This window comes from Musa acuminata, chromosome BXJ3-6, assembly GCF_036884655.1.
Source record: "Musa acuminata AAA Group cultivar baxijiao chromosome BXJ3-6, Cavendish_Baxijiao_AAA, whole genome shotgun sequence".
NCBI classification, from domain to species: Eukaryota; Viridiplantae; Streptophyta; class Magnoliopsida; order Zingiberales; family Musaceae; genus Musa; species Musa acuminata.
The window spans coordinates 37,267,720-37,279,540 of NC_088354.1; the positions used below are offsets into that span (position 1 = coordinate 37,267,720).

General features: G+C 37.3%; 2 protein-coding genes across 3 annotated transcripts; both read right to left on the minus strand.

The window, feature by feature from the left end:
- Positions 1–305: 305 nt before the first annotated feature.
- LOC103989498 (bZIP transcription factor 46) lies at positions 306–6,088 on the minus strand. 2 transcript variants are annotated; one of them, XM_009408361.3, is made up of 5 exons: positions 5,981–6,088; positions 4,649–5,689; positions 3,155–3,226; positions 2,487–2,512; positions 306–502 (listed from the first exon to the last, which is right to left on the minus strand). In XM_009408361.3, the coding sequence occupies exons 2-4, from the start codon at positions 5,666–5,668 to the stop codon at positions 2,507–2,509; spliced, it is 1,098 nt and encodes a 365-aa protein (XP_009406636.2). In that variant the 5' UTR covers positions 5,669–5,689; positions 5,981–6,088; the 3' UTR covers positions 306–502; positions 2,487–2,506. The 2 variants fall into 2 exon arrangements, with proteins under 2 accessions (XP_009406636.2, XP_009406635.2); XM_009408360.3 differs by having other exon boundaries at positions 2,487–2,516.
- A 2,047-nt stretch (positions 6,089–8,135) lies between these two features.
- On the minus strand, positions 8,136–9,827 carry LOC103989867 (putative mannan endo-1,4-beta-mannosidase 9). The gene is made up of 5 exons (XM_018827363.2): positions 9,509–9,827; positions 9,167–9,361; positions 8,950–9,072; positions 8,653–8,855; positions 8,136–8,538 (listed from the first exon to the last, which is right to left on the minus strand). The coding sequence occupies exons 1-5, from the start codon at positions 9,668–9,670 to the stop codon at positions 8,136–8,138; spliced, it is 1,086 nt and encodes a 361-aa protein (XP_018682908.2). The 5' UTR covers positions 9,671–9,827.
- Positions 9,828–11,821: the final 1,994 nt, after the last annotated feature.

Here is an 11,821-nt window from a genome sequence, read left to right on the forward strand (position 1 = left end):
TTTTTTGATTTTAAACAAGATAGATAGTTTTTATATAAAAAACTTGAACATATTTATATGAAATCAATCACATAAAATAAAACATATAAAAAATATATATTATCATTGAAATTAAAATGATAAATCAAATTTCTCGTTTAAAGAAACCTGATGTATAACCAACCAACATGCTCGGCCAAAAGCAGGCTTTTTGCGGTAATTATCACATGGTCGGAAATGTCAGTAATGAGACTGGGAAGAGATAAAGCTCACTGACATAAGAGCATGCAAGAATAAAAGATCACTATGAGAAGAGCAAAACAAGATAGACGAAAAGCTAATTCTACAATATTATTTTGATTCTACAGCAAATGATGAAATACCCTGCCATATACACAACTGCTCTACAAGCTAAAATACAAGATATTCTGGTTGTCGAGGCCTCCCTTTACCATGGACCTGTTTGTGTCCTCCTCAAGCACTTCTTCTTTGGTCCATGCTGCTGATTGATCATCTGCAAGACCTGTTAGAACCAAATTTAACCTTGTTTGAAGAAGGTGGAACTATGTCCTCATAGTAAATTCAAACTAGGATAAAAAGATAAGAACTTGCAACAGTAGCAACAAATGGCTTCTTTCTAGCTGATCTTACCAAGTCACTGATACATATCGAATTGTTAGTTATTATCGTATCATAGAATGTATGCGTTAACACCATTTTGTCGCACTACAGAAGGGATTATTTTTGGTTGATGATACTCTATTATTTAATGTGTCACCTAATTAACCTATACCCTGGTGAACTTGAAGTGAGTTAGGCGGAGGCAGGGTTTGGAACAATTGCTTGGAGCAGCAAATTAAATATATTACATGTTACAAATCTCATAAGCAGCATAGAAGATTCTCCTTAAGAACGCATCCTTTTGACCATAGTTCTTAGTATTAACCGATCGATTGATTTCTTGACCTTATAGCCACAAATTGATTGAAAGTAACTATGGTTGATCAAACTTAATTGAAATTTGCTGATTTTACTCAATTCTACTTCATTCAATGGCGTTGAAGAAAAACAATATAATAAAGTAGGAGAACGAAAAATAGAAGAGGGGGAAGAAAGGCAAAACTACAATTATGACTCTGAAATAGAGATGATACTAAGGACTGCAATTTCGAGTATATGAATCACAAAAAGGAAAAAATTCTAAAAAATACTTACAAAATAGGAATATTTTTACAAGAAAATTAGCAAAATAGAAAGTATTCTAAATCAATCAACAATCTTAAATATTAATGAAATTTCCTTCTACTATAATATCTTCAATCAATCTTTGAAATCTTCGATCAAGCTCAAAACTTCCTTTTTTTTATTTAGAATCTTCAATCAAGCTAGTTGTCTCCTATATTTTGCCTGGATTTCTTTTTTCTTTTCCTTGAACAAACATATAAACTAATATTAGTAGTAGATGTTTCATATGACAACTTATGAAACAAAGGTGTATCAGGACACCACATCACTTGCAAGAGACATCCTAAACTAATCAAATTTATTTGAAAAAAATAAATCAAAACGACTGCACATCATTAAAAATGTAGACATCAGGTGTATCAGGACACAATGAAAATGTCAAAATCAAAATTAGTTGTTATTGGTGGCATTAAATAATAAATATGAAACAAAGAAGAGAGGGTAGAAGAGGAGACAACAAAAGATGAGATTCGATTAGAGCAACTAGAAAGGAAAAAAGAGAGGACACCTCTAATTGAAACTAAAGAGCCGCATAAGCTGGCTCAAGAAATGGCTAAATCAAGGCAATCAACCAAAAGGTGTGCAGATCCATGCGGGACTAATATGGAATAAACCAGACAATCAAAATTTTGTTCCCTAGCTTCAAAGCCCCTAGCACATTGACTAATTTAGGTTTAAGAGTTACAAAAACTCCAAAGATAACAAAATAAACAATTTATCTATGCACACTTTTAGAGTCTCTGAAGCCACATGCAGCAGAGAAGGATCAACGTATTTTATGGGTGGTTGTCATTCCATCAACTAATTCATGTATGGGTTATTTCTTCCCATGAAATTATCTTATTGTTTGAGATTCATTTTACTTCAATGTTTTCCTCAACATGCTAAACATCTTTATTTAAAATCAGAGAATAAAAATAAGTCACTGCAGTGAAGAGAAAAGCATATCTAGAAAAGATGATTGTTAATATGGTGACTATGCTGAGTTGCTTGAGTTGCACAAAGGCAATTAGCTTGACTTGGAAACGTTTATCCTTAAGTCTAGCAACAAATTTTCATCAGTAAAATAATAAATAAAAGTACATGATGACTGACGGAAAAGAAAAATATACATCATAGCTAGAAACTACCAGCAGTAGAGTCAATCATTATGCATTCAGTAGGAAAAGAATATCATGAAATTCTATACCAACAGCAGACATGATTATATATATGGTGGGAAAATATCTAGATTAATGATCAATCTAAAGAGAAAAAGTTACCTGATTTTTCTGCATCTCCATCATTTCTGCCTACAAAAAGTTGAAGAGGCTAATCAGAGGTTCTATCTTTCTTACTTGCTCATAAAGTTGTAAACAACATAGTATGGCTTGTGAATATCAAATTTTGCATCTAAATGCAGACCCAACTAGAACAATACATGCTGTAATGTTGGAACAGGACATGCCATTGGTATGGGGAAGCATAGACACACGATCTAACCTCATGGTTATCAAAGATCATGATGAACTCATCAAGGTGAAGGTACTTATTTTGGGAAATTTCTTTGCCATTTCTACTATTAAATAACAGAATTGCAATAGAGTTAATGTAATTATCCAATACTTTTTTGAATCTGGATTTTCTAAAGCACAAACATCAAATCAGGATTTACAATTAATCACAAACTACCACTCTCATTTTTATTCTGCTTTGTGACATCTCTATCTTGGATATTCGCATAGAAGCTGCATATTTAGGTCTTATGAAAATCCAAATGCAAGGGGAACAAAGAGCAATGCTATTGGAAATTTGGAAACTGACATGAAAGTAGCGGTAACAAACAAGAAAATGGTTATTAATTTATTGTTAAAAAAGGATTCCGATGAATTACGAATAGAGAAATCATGACATCATAAATCAGACATGTCAATACAGTTGAGAAAACCACCTGTTTCTCCTGCAATTCTTGATTTTGTTCTTTAAGTTTTGCTACCTCAGCTTCCAGCTCCATAGTATAAGCCTAGGTCAAATCAGAAATGTTAATATGCAGAACATACAGAAGTCATGAATAAAGTTAATAGCATCTACATAATATCCATTTAAAAAATAGAAACCAGAAAAACTCATTTTTCTCTATTTAAACAAGAAAATAACATAATAGAGAAGAAGCAAAGCCAATGTACTAGATTACAAGCATTATTGTGTCATGTGGCAAAAACTCTGCAGGCTCTATTGTTCTAATATAACCTAAGTTATGCTGACAAATTGTGACAACATAGTTGGGATTCTGGGCCAACCTTTTACTTCACTCATAATTTCATTTCCAAAGTCAAATTTTGGCACATAAAACAATCTACTTCTTAGATCTTTACATTATATACATTTTAAAAATTCATCAATTTAATCTACTGATCTCTTCCATGAAAATATATAGAAGAAATTAGAAGAAAACACAAGTCTCAATTCAGTAAATCACCAACGGTTGAAGGATTTGATACCACCTTCATGCATAACAATATTAAGCAAGACTCTTAGAAGTGAATGGGTTACGACAAAAAGAAAAGATAAGGTTCTCTTTTGCTAAAGGAGAACCATATTCTTTAAATTATCCAAGATGTAAAACAATATGCTTAAGAGCATTATTCTGAATGAGAATAGATAATGCATTCTGTATATATATATACAAAAGCAATAATGGTTTTTATGGAGGAAATACTTGGTTCATGGGCTGATTCTCAATTAGTCATTAAGATTCATTACCAATCCAACTTGTTAGTAACAAAATCATAACCAATGCACCTATCCAGTCAATGTAACACTTTTTTTGTTACTGGATAAAGACAACAAACTTCAATTATGTCATGAAAGCCAGCCTATTAGCATGTTGATGGAATCATACTTGTCCACAAGGATTAGGATGCATTACACATTATGCACACTATAGGGATCTGACTTGGATGACATCTTCTCCACCAGATAATGTTTTATAGAAGTTTTTGTTGTACAGATCATGAAAGTCATCCATCTTTTGGATGAATGTTATCATTGTTCACAAATAAAAATAAGAACTCACGAAGTGAACTGCATTCAGATAATCTGCCGATTTAATTAGCATTTCACGGTTGATTAAGAACCCTCGATTTTATTCAAACAAACAACAAATACTTAGAAGAAATATGAAAAAAGAAGAGCAGCAACTCAAGATCAGAAAGGCTGACAAGTAATAGAATACCAAAGAACAGAGTCTCACATCTCATGAAATGCACAAAAAGAAAGGATTGTCTAACCAAACATAGAACACTGATCCTACTAAGTATAGCATTCTTTGACAAGATGGGCATGAACCATAGAGAAACAAGAAAAAATAAAAAGTGCAACCATTTTAAGCAAAATACGCAACATAAGCAAAAAAAATTACTAGAAAGCACAAGAAAAAAATTACCTGCTTTCGGGCACGCGATCTAGCAGCAGACTCCCTGTTTTTTATCATCCTTCTCTGCCTCCTCTCCACAACTTTCTCGAGAGCTCCATTGCCTTTCCGTCCCCTCATCCCACCACTGAACACGTACGGAACGGGCGACACAGAAGACAGATCCCCGTTGCCTTTCCCAAGCCTATCCGAAGACAGATGGTCTGCAGGGGAGCCTGATGCCGCCAAAACTCCAGCTGCGCCCAGACCAAGGATCCCCGTTGTTAATCCGTTCCTCACATCAGCATGGCCAAAACCAACAAGCCCTCCGCCTGTCATCCCTTGTGGATTCGCCAAGTCCACGCCATTTCCCAAGGTCATGGGAGGCGCATAAAGTCTGGCGGCAGTGACCGTCATCCCCAAATTGGCAGCTGAACCGTGAGGAATTGGAGCGTCCACAATGTTTCCGGTACTTCCAGCCGGCGCCTGACTGAATCCGAGATCAAGTCCAGCAGAACTGTTGACGGCCGGCAAATCGCCATAAAAGACGCTGGTGTCGTTACTTGTATTGTTGGTCGGCCTCGAAGGCGCCTGCGGCGGAGCCATGTCCTCCCTCACCACTCCGGCCCGCACCAAGAACTCCTCGAGGGTCATCTCCCTGAGGGTGGACTGCCGCGGGACATCCAAGCCGCGGACGGCCGGCACCTGGCTGCAGGAGGAGGAGTGGCCTATGAGGTCCCGCCAGACCTCGTCGACCGTCTTCTGGCTGAGGGTTCTGGGCAAGGTGAGCGAACCCTGCCGCTGGAGGCCGGAGCCGGGACCGCTGCCATCGCCAAGGGCGGCGGTCATGGCGTAGCTCTCCTCGGCCGTCCATATGTTCCTAAGCAACTCGTCCATGTTCATCGACCCGAAGTCCTTCCCGATCCCTCCCAGCGTGCTCTGGAACTCGTCCATCGTAAGCGAGTAGACCGACCCCTGTCGCGCCAGCGGCGGCGGGACCGGTGGCTCCCCACCCGCCCCTCCTCCTCCGCCTCCGAGACTCTTGAAATCCATTCCCCACCTCCTTCAATCTCCCTACCACCAACAAAATCATCAAGATCAGATCTCATAAACAAATCTTGAACAAGTTCAAGCAAAACCCAAGATGAAAATTCTTCCGCAAATATAGACAAATAACAGTAACAACACTTCACCCCACACTATTTTACAGAAACCAACATCTTAAAATATCTAAAATAACATCTTAAAATATCTCTAGCGAATCCCTGTTTGCCAAAATTGGCAAGAGAAACAGCACTTTCATAATTTTTCCCATTGTGTGCGCGCGCGTCTCTGAGAGAGAGAGAGAGAGAGAGAGAGGGAGACCTTTTTGTATTTGGTATCAAGTGGCGAGGGGTTCGCCGCTCGTCGCCTGCTACCCAGAAGCAGGTAATGTGGAGTCGAGGACGGCCAGGTGTCGGAACGCAGCGGTGCGCGCAGATATAGAGGGCGACGGGAGACTTCGCATTATAAAAAGGGGCCGGCTTCGCGCGACGTGGCGCGTTGCCCACGGGTGATGGCGACAAACACCCAATAGAAAGCCGCCGTCTTGTGAGATCTGAACCGTCAATTTGCTATCAGACAAGGTCCGTTGGAGGGTCGGATTTGCATCGTAGTTTTTAATTGTGTATGATGATGCATGGGCTGATGAGAGCATAGCGAGCGGCCCATCGTTGGGCTGGGTTTTCGTGCAATGGAGGCGTGCCTCAGTCGTCGTCCTTTCTCAAGAGCACCTTTGGATGCCGATCGAACGACGATGGGGACGCCTTGCAAGGCGTCACGAGGGTCCGTGCCTCAAAGTGTTCCTTCGATATGGAGGTTTCTTTAAAGGACAGGTTTTCTGATAGATTCTCAATGCTGGCTGCACTCTCCACTTGAGAATAGTGTCCATTTAGGTGTCTTGATCTATGATGATGTTCTATTTAATCCCTCATCAAACGCTGAAAGCGGAGGAGATTTTGGTTGATTTATGATGTTTGTTGGATTTAAAAACTATTAATTTAGACTATTTAGTCTCATCAAGTTAAATAAGTTATTTATCCTTGTAAAAAAAATATTTTCCGAATCCTCAAATCTCTATCATTGGCTTCCACTTGGCCTTTGCTATCCGCATATCTAGGAAAGGTCCTCTCGAGATGCCGATTGTTCAACAGGCAATAGTAGCAGCACATGGTGCAATTTCCCAAGCAGTTGATGTGGCACAAAGAAGTCATTTGTTTCCTCGTTTTCTTTGTTCTTTGTGGATTTGACTGTTGAATACCATTGTCTTCATGTTAATTGACCAATTGTTAGTAATGTTGCCAAATGAAGTTATTGGTTAGATATTCTGTTAGATCGACGTAAAGTTCTAATATCACTTCATCACTCAAATCATTTGTAAGAAAAAAAAATGATATTGCCAATTGATCCATTGGTTTATTGGTTTATCAAGATAGTTTGATTTCAATGCAAAATTGTTAGCCAGCATTTAGCTGAACTTTTTTGAAACCAAGGAATGTGATGATAGAAAACTTAGTTCCTACTCTTTTTCTTTTTTTTTTATTCTTGTGAAAAATGCATCTTAAGGATGGAAATCTCTATTTTATCTTTGCTTGGTTTAGTTTTATATTGTTTAACTACTTACCCTTTGTAAAAAATATATATTAACTTTGTACTTGCATCTAAATTTATATCGATTCTACGTTATACTTAAAGATATTTAATTCATCTAAAATTATCTGTAATTATTTATTTATTAAATAAATTATATCATAGTCATTTTTATGTTATAAGGTTATATCTCTATGTCATGTTGGGTTCGAGATGTGTTATTGTGTCGAATTCAAAATCGATACCCTTATTAATATTAAATTATACAAAAGAAGCATGAATGTATTTTAAAAAAAAATACAGGTGTACATATTGAACATTTCAATCAAGTGAGGCGGAAAGAATAAATAATTGAAGGTCAAATAAGGGGAAAAAAATTGAAGTTCATTATCTTATTTACTTATATTTTGAGGAAAATAAATAACTTCTCTTTCTATCTCCTTTTTTTTTTTAATTAAAGCAAAATTTTCATGTCTCTTACCTTGAAAGCCTATTGAGAGTTTTTATAGAGATTTATCACATGAGTAGGTAAGAGAAGGCATTTTTTATGACAATGTTCTCCAAAGTCCCATCCAAGTCTGGCTTTAGTCATGAAAATAATAATTTTCCCCGAGACAAAGACATTGGGTTCCGGAATTAGATATTTTATTGAATATATTAGTCAAATGTGGACATTAATTGAGTTGTAGTTGCAATCATTCCCTTTATTGCGATAATTTTAATTATAAAGCATAAGGTAGCATTGGGTGGCTGTTGTTATTATGTATGCAAAGCATTGCTTCAAGCATTTTTGACATTATCGAATCTCCAGCATTAAACATATATTAGTTTTTTCTTATTTAGCATCAGTACTCGATACATACATGCATGCACCTTGTGCTTGATCATTCTACTAGGGTTCCATGTTCTCCATCTCTGCAGCTTCTTCCAGTGCCTTGGGAACGCCAAGACTTGATATCCTGTGGGACTGTCGAGAGATGATGCTCGTCGTCGAGGGGCTTTCAGCGAATATGATCTCGTAGCCATCTCTGAAGCTATCCATTCCTTGGGCTAACAGCTGCCAGAACAGACCACCTGCGCAAGGGCCTCCAGCCTTGGCTGATGCATATATTGCATCGTAAATGGTGGCGTAGAAGGCGTCCCTTTTGCTCACGGTGTACCCTGCTTGCCTCGACGACTTGCCGAATTCTGTCACCATTAGCGGCTTCCCAAGAATTGAACCTGCGTCTTGAATGTGAGACTGGATCCAGCTCCGGAGGAAGGCCAGTTGACCGTCGTCGTTCGATCCTGGAACCCTGTAAATTAATGGTGCAAGGAATTAAGCTTAGAGAGCTGATGATTTGTGTGGAGATTGTAGCTGGGTTGAGCTCTGACAGAACACAACAGGATCGACCGTACGTACTGCTTACCATTGATCTGGGTATGCATGAATGGTGGCGAAGTCGATCCCCGGAACCCGGTTGTTAGCGATGAAATCCGTACCGACTTCGTAGCCGGGGTTGTATTTCTTCCTCTCAGGCATCGATTCGCCGTAGAAACCCTCCATGCCAACCTCCACCATGTGGTTTCTATCTGTAGACTTCACGTGAGCAGCCATCTCCGTGATCCAGGACTGTCGATGAATTCCGATGCCGGCCGTAAGAATCACCAGAAACAGAATGAAAAGGAAGAATCTGAGAAGGATCAATGAACTGGCTGTGACAAACTTGGAGAGTTCTTCCTGAGAGGTCGCTTTGGCATCGCGGCTCGTTCATGAGCTCCCATGCGAAAACGGTGGGATCATCCTTGTACGCTACTCCCGTGATAGTGTTAACCCTGGCGAGAACAGTCTGATATAGACAACAAAATCTGTGAAGTTCCACATATAGAAGCCAAGGTATACATGCAATGGAACAGTAGCGAGAAACCTGTCAGTGTACGCACGTTGACATGGTTCTTGTAGAATTGCTTCACAACTTCGTTCCTGAAGAAGTCATCTTCAGACCCTAAGGACTGACCCTTGTCTCTTGCCCATTGCACATACTGCTTCTTCCCTCCAAAGCCCTCCCAGTTGTTGACCAAGCTCAGTATCAGATGCACACCATACTTCTTGGCTTCAGAGATCACAAAGTCCAAGGCCTGAATCGATTCCATTCAGCCAAGAATAAACCGATATCGTTGTCAGAATTAAGAAGCATTCTTCATGATCGGATCTGCTAAATCATTACCTTAAACAATAATATAGTGCAACAGTTAAACAAGCAAGGCATGTGTATATATATTTACCTTAAACATATTCTCATTGTATACACCAGGGGAGTACTGCAAGGGTCTATATCCTCCATCACTGAAAGCCCAAGTCCTGATCACTCTTAACCCGAGAGTAGAGGCCTGCTCAAGAGCAGAAGACACCTTGTCCCTCTCGGCCGGATCCGCAGCCGTGTACATGAGCCAGTACGAATTGAACCCGTTCGAATAGAACAGCCGATCGTCAATAACGAAATGAGTTCCCCTGGTCTTAGCAAAGCTGGAAGGACTGTAAGCACTACCATGGAAGACTAGCAGAACAAAGAGAAGTACGCTGCACAAGGTTTTCTTCTTCTTCGTCATCTTGCTCATGATCTCTGCTGTGGGAGTAGATCTGTAATGTACTGGTTTGGACCAAGTGCAAAGAAGAAGTTCTTGCACAGAGACTATATAAAGTTCAAAGACCTGTACCGATAGAAAGGTAACATTCCCTTTGAACTGATAGGATATGGTGCAGTGGAACGATCCTGCAACTGTAGAGAGTAAAGGAGACCTCAGAAGCTATCCACCATTGTGGGGATGGAGTTTGAGGAATTATAGGGTTTCTTTAAAGCTGTAAGCCCATAAGTTAGTTGCGCAAGTTGGTTAAACTTTTGGATACACCCGCTTTCATCCGCTCCGATGCTACCGTGATTAGTTTAAATATGGGCTTTATAGATGAAATATAAATTATGGGCTTGATTAATAAATATACTGAAATTGGTTGAATATAGTTCAGACATGATCAAACTGGGTTCAGATATACTGAAAATACGAATCCGGACAAAAGTTAACTAGATGTTGGCATGCGTTTGATTGGTATTTTATTTCGCTTAATTCCTAGATAATAATGATAAGAGGTTGAGTAATCATGCATCACCTGTGATGTTCAGTCAAGATTATATATATATATATATATAAATTTATATTTTTCTTGTAGGCACCTCATGATGTAAATATTCTTTCGTTCTCCATTAGTCGTTCACTTTAAGTGACACTATCAATCAACTTGGTCTCCACTGTCATCGTGAGCGATGTCACCTTCTCCATCTTTGTCATAGTGTTTACCCTACTCCTTGTTACTATTGTCGACTCCTCCATGACCTCTAGTTCCCCCCTCTGCCTTCCCATGTTGTTATCACCATCCTACTTTCCATCAACTACCCTCTTTGTCTTCACTAATACCGCCCCTCTTATTCTCGTTAGCGGTAGGGAACCTCTCTTTAGGTCGTCAATCCTCTGGTCTTTGCTAATAGCGCCCCAATCACACTATCCACATTGCTCGCATTGCCCTTCGTCACTCTCCCTTTTTATTTTAACTATCTTGTTTTTATTCTATAAATAATATATTTATCAATCTCTCAATTTTATTGAATAATTAATCTAAGATACCTAAAATATTTATTTAAAAGAACTACTTACCCATTTAGCATAATTATATCCTCCTATCTATTCCTAATATTATTAAAATTATGATCAATATATTTTTAGTCCTATTTAATCTAAAACTTTTAGTTTATAAGGTTTACCTTAATAACTTTAGTTTAGAATTAATTCTATTTATATTTTTATCAGGTAAAATGATATAATTAGCAAATAACATAAAATTATACTATAAATGACTAGTAAGTTCAACCATTATAAGGACTTAGGACTTAGGACTTACTAGACAAGCTCACTTTGGTTTTAACACTAGTAATTACTTTATTATATATATTCTTAAGAACATCAATATAGTTCATGGCTTTTTTTTTTTCTTAAAATCCAGTATAATGAATCTTTAGGATTTTGATCATAGGCTTTCTCTAAAAAGATAAAAATCATATGTTAATCTTTAATTTTCTCTTTGTACTTTTTTTAAAATTAATTATCTTAATAAATAAATAAATTATATTTATGATAGAAAATTAAACTAATTTTTAGAGATATATTTTTTTGAAGTCTTATCATATTTTCAATAACAGTTTTTGAAGTTTTTATAGTATGACTCATGATTTTAATTCTTTTATAATTATAATAATTTTATATGTCACTCTTATTATGATAAATTGATAATAATTTTTTTCATTCATCATTTTTTTAATCTCATAATTATGTTAAATAAGATAGTTAACTAAGTTACTCCTTGATCTCTTAAACTTTTAGAACCTCAATAAGGATACGATTAAGTCACACACATTTAATTATTTTTATTTTTTAAAATATTTTTATTTTATTAATTCTAATTTTATGAATGAATATATGATTATTAAATCTACACAATTATCTTTCATTAAAACTAATTCATTTGTTGAATATTCATTAAATAATTTT

Coding starts and splice junctions, on each gene's coding strand:
- LOC103989498 (XM_009408360.3), bottom strand. CDS start 5,668: ATGGATTTCAAGAGTCTCGGAGGCGGAGGAGGAGGGGCGGGTGGGGAG. Junction 3,227..4,648: donor GATCGCGTGCCCGAAAGCAG/GTAATTTTTTTC, acceptor GATTTGACCTAG/GCTTATACTATGGAGCTGGA. Junction 503..2,486: donor TGGAGATGCAGAAAAATCAG/GTAACTTTTTCT, acceptor TGGTTCTAACAG/GTCTTGCAGATGATCAATCA.
- LOC103989867 (XM_018827363.2), bottom strand. CDS start 9,670: ATGTACACGGCTGCGGATCCGGCCGAGAGGGACAAGGTGTCTTCTGCT. Junction 9,073..9,166: donor TCTACAAGAACCATGTCAAC/GTGCGTACACTG, acceptor TGTCTATATCAG/ACTGTTCTCGCCAGGGTTAA. Junction 8,856..8,949: donor TCTCAGGAAGAACTCTCCAA/GTTTGTCACAGC, acceptor ATTCATCGACAG/TCCTGGATCACGGAGATGGC.